General features: G+C 52.8%; 1 protein-coding gene across 1 annotated transcript in view; it reads right to left on the minus strand.

Moving 5' to 3' along the window:
- The window catches only part of EGFL7 (EGF like domain multiple 7), a 10,813-nt gene extending 9,002 nt beyond the window's left edge, over positions 1–1,811 (minus strand). The window contains exon 1 of the mRNA XM_009642267.2: positions 1,732–1,811. Within this exon, the coding sequence (XP_009640562.1) occupies positions 1,732–1,811 (80 nt within the window). The remainder of the gene's footprint in view (positions 1–1,731) is intronic.
- Positions 1,812–4,832: the final 3,021 nt, after the last annotated feature.

Genomic DNA, 4,832 nt, shown 5'->3' on the forward strand with positions numbered 1-4,832 from the left:
CAGACTCTGCGGCTGCAGAGAGGGGAGCAGGTCAGACACCGGCTAAAAACCAACCCGCAGCTTCTCCCTCCAGGGCAAAGGGGCTCCGCTGCATTACAACAGCCCCGGAACATTTACACCAGCCCCGGACATGGCCTGACAGGCCCCCGCTACAGAGGGCTATTTAAAGGGCAGTGGCTAATTGCCCGAGTGACCCGGGAGGTTACTTCAAGCTCTTTCAGGGCAGCGACACAAAGCCTGAGCACTGCTCAAGCATGGACTCTTCCTCCCAAGCCCCTGCGCGAGGCCGCTGATGCCTCCCCGTTCACTCACCCCAGCACAGTCCCTCCGTCTCGGGAGAGCAGTCAGGGCACAGATTTAGGGGGGATTTACTCCAAGCAGTTCTCCTTCCTTTCATCACCTCCCTTCCCTTAAAACCACTCACTTTCTGGGTGCATTTTTCCTTTCCGAGACTTTTGCCATACCGAAATGGATGCCCCTCTGGTCACCAAGAAATTAATGATTTCACAGGAAGGGTCAGGCTCACTGCAAAAAGGTAGAGGCCAGAGGAAAGCCACCCCCCAGTCTTCCTAAGGTAACTGCGATCCAGTCAAAAACTTTCCCAAGGTTAACAGCCAAAGTGGTCTTGGTTAAAAACTTTTTTTTCTACATTTTCCAGCTCAAGCAGGTCAGTCCCACTGAGGAACTCTACTTCTCTCAGCCTCCCAGCCCAATTAGAAACTAGAATAAAAAGCCTGGGAATTAGCATGGACATCAGATGGCTTCCATTAACTCCAGAAAACTCCTTTCAGCCTCACTGATTAATGCTATAGGAGATGCAATTTTTAAATGGCAATTGTTTGCTTGGCAAAATTTAGAATAAAACTATAGCTGCAGCCTGTGCGTGCGAGCGAGGAATTCAGCCTGCGGTTTTAGTCACAACCAGAATGCAAAAGGTTTAACGCTAGAGGAGAGTATTTCAATGTAAAAACAAACTTTGTAGAAAATGTGAGCTGTATCTGGGGGGCGGGAGTTGAGCTCGAGCTCCTTTTGGCTGGGGAAGAAACTGGGGCAGCGAGGTCTGGGCTTCCTCTGACCCAGCGGGAGCTGAGCTGTGCTGGGATCCAGGGAGCCATGTCGGGCCCATTTCCTGGAAAGGGAAGGGGAATTGCTGGAGCTGCCACTCCCGGGCTTGCAGGACCGCAACTGCAGCCACTGCAGCATCCCAGGGCACAGCAGGCAACAACCCACCAGGGCTTTCCATGCCTGTGTCCCCTGGATGGTGCATCCTCTCAGGGCTGGGAGGCTGCATCCTCCTTTGATGGCTCATTTGCAAGGCTTGACGGGCAAGTGATAGCAAGATTGCACGCATATTGTTGTGCAAGGATGTGCTTGAATGAGACAATAATAATTCATGAACAGCTCAGGGCCTGATTAGCTTTTGACTCACCCAGAGAAAAAGCCAAGAGTGTTTTTGTGTCCCCTGCATGGAGCTAAACGGAGCAGGGGCATTTTCTCTGAGAGGCTTTTTTGCTTCAGTAACAAAGCAAACACCAGGGAAGGGCTGCCGAGCCCCAGCAGCCCCAGGAGGACTCGGCTGAGCCTTTTCCCACCTCCTCGCCAGCCCAGCGAGCTGCCTATGCACGTGCAGCCGTCAGGCTGAACAGGGCTCTTCATCACCGGGAGGGAATGCAAGTCGCTGTGACATGCGACAGCGCACACTTGGGAGATGCAGACAAAAAGGGGGCTTACCCTGCCCGGGCAAAGCCGTCCGTGCTGGTCACACCGAGGATGAAGAGGAGTCCCGAGAGGAGGCAGCTGATGTGGTGCATGTCCTGTCCCTCCTGCAGCACCCTGGGCTGTGAGGCACGATGGAGTCTCGCTCTTTGGTGGGAAGTGCTGGCTCCTACCACATGTCTTGCCCTTCAGTGGCGAACCCTGGAACCAAGAAAAGAGCAGTGTGACCATGTGGCATCCGTCCCCAGCCGGTGACATCTGACAGAGCTGTGGGGATGGGGCCAGCCCCTGCTCCTGGGGTCAGAGGGATGGCTCTGGGTGTGCACAGACCCTCCGAGGGCAGCACAAGGGGCTGGGGCAGGAGCACACTTGCTGGCAACAGAGCAGGGTGACAAGCCAAAGCACGGGGGAAGAGGGGACACACAAGGGACCCATGAACCCATCACAAAATGGAAGCTCCTCCAGGCAAAAACCCACTTCACCCCACTCAAGTCACTGGTGCAGCAGTGATTTGCGCTGGGGGGATGCCTGGCCTGGCCTGCAGGAGATGCTCTGGCGGCTCTGAGGGCTGCACGGTCGCTTGTCGAGTGACAGGGAAGGGACCTGTGTCACATGAAATACACTGCCGGTCCCAGGCAGCGAGGGCAAAACAATGGCCTGCAATTTCTTAATCCATACAGCATTGTAAAACTGCCCTTTCCCACCACATAACACACTGAAATCTGATCGTCTTCCCTTTAAAATACAAGTTCTTGCCAGAAAAAAGTGCTGTAAGGGCCCTATGTACTGTCTGCGGAGGCAGTAATAACCGAGTCGCAAATAAAGAGGCTTTGATTTTCTAGCAGAGGACAAATATGAAACCAGGCCGAAGAAGATCAATAACAATATCTAATTTAAACAACATCTAATTTAAACAAAACAGTTGGCCTCCGGATGGCAGCAGTTAAAGGAGGAAGAAGTAAAGAAACCCACCTTAAATATATGCCAATTAAAGAAAGAATCAGTCTTTCTGAATAAACCTCGAGAAAGGAGTGGCTTTATGGGAGGCAACACAAAATGAAACATCCTGAAACTGCAAATCTAGTGAGCTGCAAGTAAACTTTCTAAAATCCCCAGGTGATGTGGGATTGGGGATTGCAGGTTCACCTCCAAACTCCTTCGAGACAATTCCTAACTCCAAACCAAGTTGTTGGGCATAATCATCCCAAATCTATAGACCCTGGCAGGCCTCAAAGCCCTTCGCCAAAGCACTCAGTGTCATCTTTTCCTGTGTGCAGGTGAAGAAACTGAGGCACGCAGAGGTGCAGACCTGCACCTGGAGAGGAACCGGCCTGGTGCCTTCCCGCTCCTTAATATCAAACGCCTTGTGCACGTTTCCGTGTAGCGATAGCGCGGAGCGAGGCGGCTGGCTGGCTGAGCAGCCCCTTCCCCTCATCACGGTCCATGAGCAGGGCACACGGCTCTGCCTGGCCAAGCAATAGCGAGGTTTCGTGTCACAGCAAATCGACTGTATTGCCATAAACCACAACCGGGACCTCACTCAGTCCCTGAATTCAGCGGTACTGCGGAAGCTGGGGGTCTGGCTCCAGGACAGCGAGGGATGGCAACGTGCCCACCCTGCTCCTACAGCAGTACGAGCAATTCCCATGGAGCCGCAGCCCAGCAGGGAACTGCAGATGCCCGGGCCCATCTTAACCTCTGTACAAGCCCAGCTTTGAGGATGGAGGGAGGATTTTGGTGATATAAAGCCTGTAGTCTTCCATTCTCCTCCAAACACAGCGATAAATGTCATCTTCTAAGGATTAATATGTGGTACCTCCACCAGCAGGAAATCAAATCTTGGTTCACCTGCAGGAAAGTTTTAAAAAAAATAGTGAAGAAACCTTCTTTCTCCCCAGTCCTTCTGGAGGCATCCCAGGGACACTAGCGGAGAGAGACGTGCTAACTCCCCGCTGCTCAGCCAGCTTTTCCCAGGGCTGTACTGGGACACATAACGTTCCTTACAGCCACAAGTCCCCAGACTAGCGGTGTTTCTCCAGAAGTCTGCAAGTCAAACTCTACCAACCACCTCCATCCTCCCACAGGATTCCCGTGACTGCTGTGGGAGCTTTCCCTGTGGAGAAGGCGAGAAACACAGGACACAAGCCTAAAATATAGGCAGGTTGTTTTTTCACTTTGGAATGGAGCAGCATTGCCTTACCTCAAGTGGTCAGAGTATCCCTCTGGGTCATAAAATTATGGTTGCTTTGTAAGAGAAAAAGTTTCAAAAGTAGAAAATATGATAGCATATACTTGTCTTTTTTACAAGTTTATGAAAATCAGTCTCTTTAAAGCCACTGAAAATCCTCCAACCTGTTATTGCTACCTATTCTAACACTCCTCTTCTAAAGCACATAACTTAAGGAAAATCTTTTCATGATTAAGAAAAAAAAAATGGGGTTTTTTGGCACTGCTTTCAAATGATGAGGTGAAGCCCCATGGTCTGGCAAGTGAAACTACATGGGTGCATCTGAGCTTCTGCTGTTTCAGGGGGCAGCAAAAACATTCCCGTAATTCTCCTAAGTCTGCTCTTGTCTAAGCCCCTGCAGCAACCGACGGGAAAATACAACCCACCGTGAATCCAAGGCTGAAACTCCAGCTGATGGCAGCAGGAGGAATCGGGGTCTGTCTGCAAAGCGGTGCAAGAGAGAATCCAGTGCCTCAAGAGGATGCAGTGACCCTCAGGAGCACAAAACAGCTGCACTTTTTCAAACAGCCTGGCCTGGTTCCGCAGGTGAAACCGCTGCTCCCCAGCTGCGCGCTGGACCTGGTCTGTGCCCTTAGGGCCAAACCCTCCAGAGAGGGGCAGCAGCAGGGGGATGGATTTTCCAAACACCTCAAGCTGTTCTCCGCTTAGCTGGGATGCAGGCACCGCGGAGCGCAGGCACAGGAATGCGGGCGCAATGGAGCAGGGCACGGGGATGTGGGCATGACGGAGCGGGGGACGGGGACGCGGCGGAGCAGGCTGGGGGGATGCAGGCACGGCGGAGCAGGCTGCGGGGGCATGGATGGCACCGTGCAGCAGGGCACAGGGACACGGGGACCGCAGAGCGGGCTGCGGGGACGCGGGTGTCACC

Source organism: Egretta garzetta, unplaced genomic scaffold, assembly GCF_000687185.1.
Source record: "Egretta garzetta isolate BGI_Z169 unplaced genomic scaffold, ASM68718v1 scaffold417, whole genome shotgun sequence".
NCBI lineage: Eukaryota > Metazoa > Chordata > Aves > Pelecaniformes > Ardeidae > Egretta > Egretta garzetta.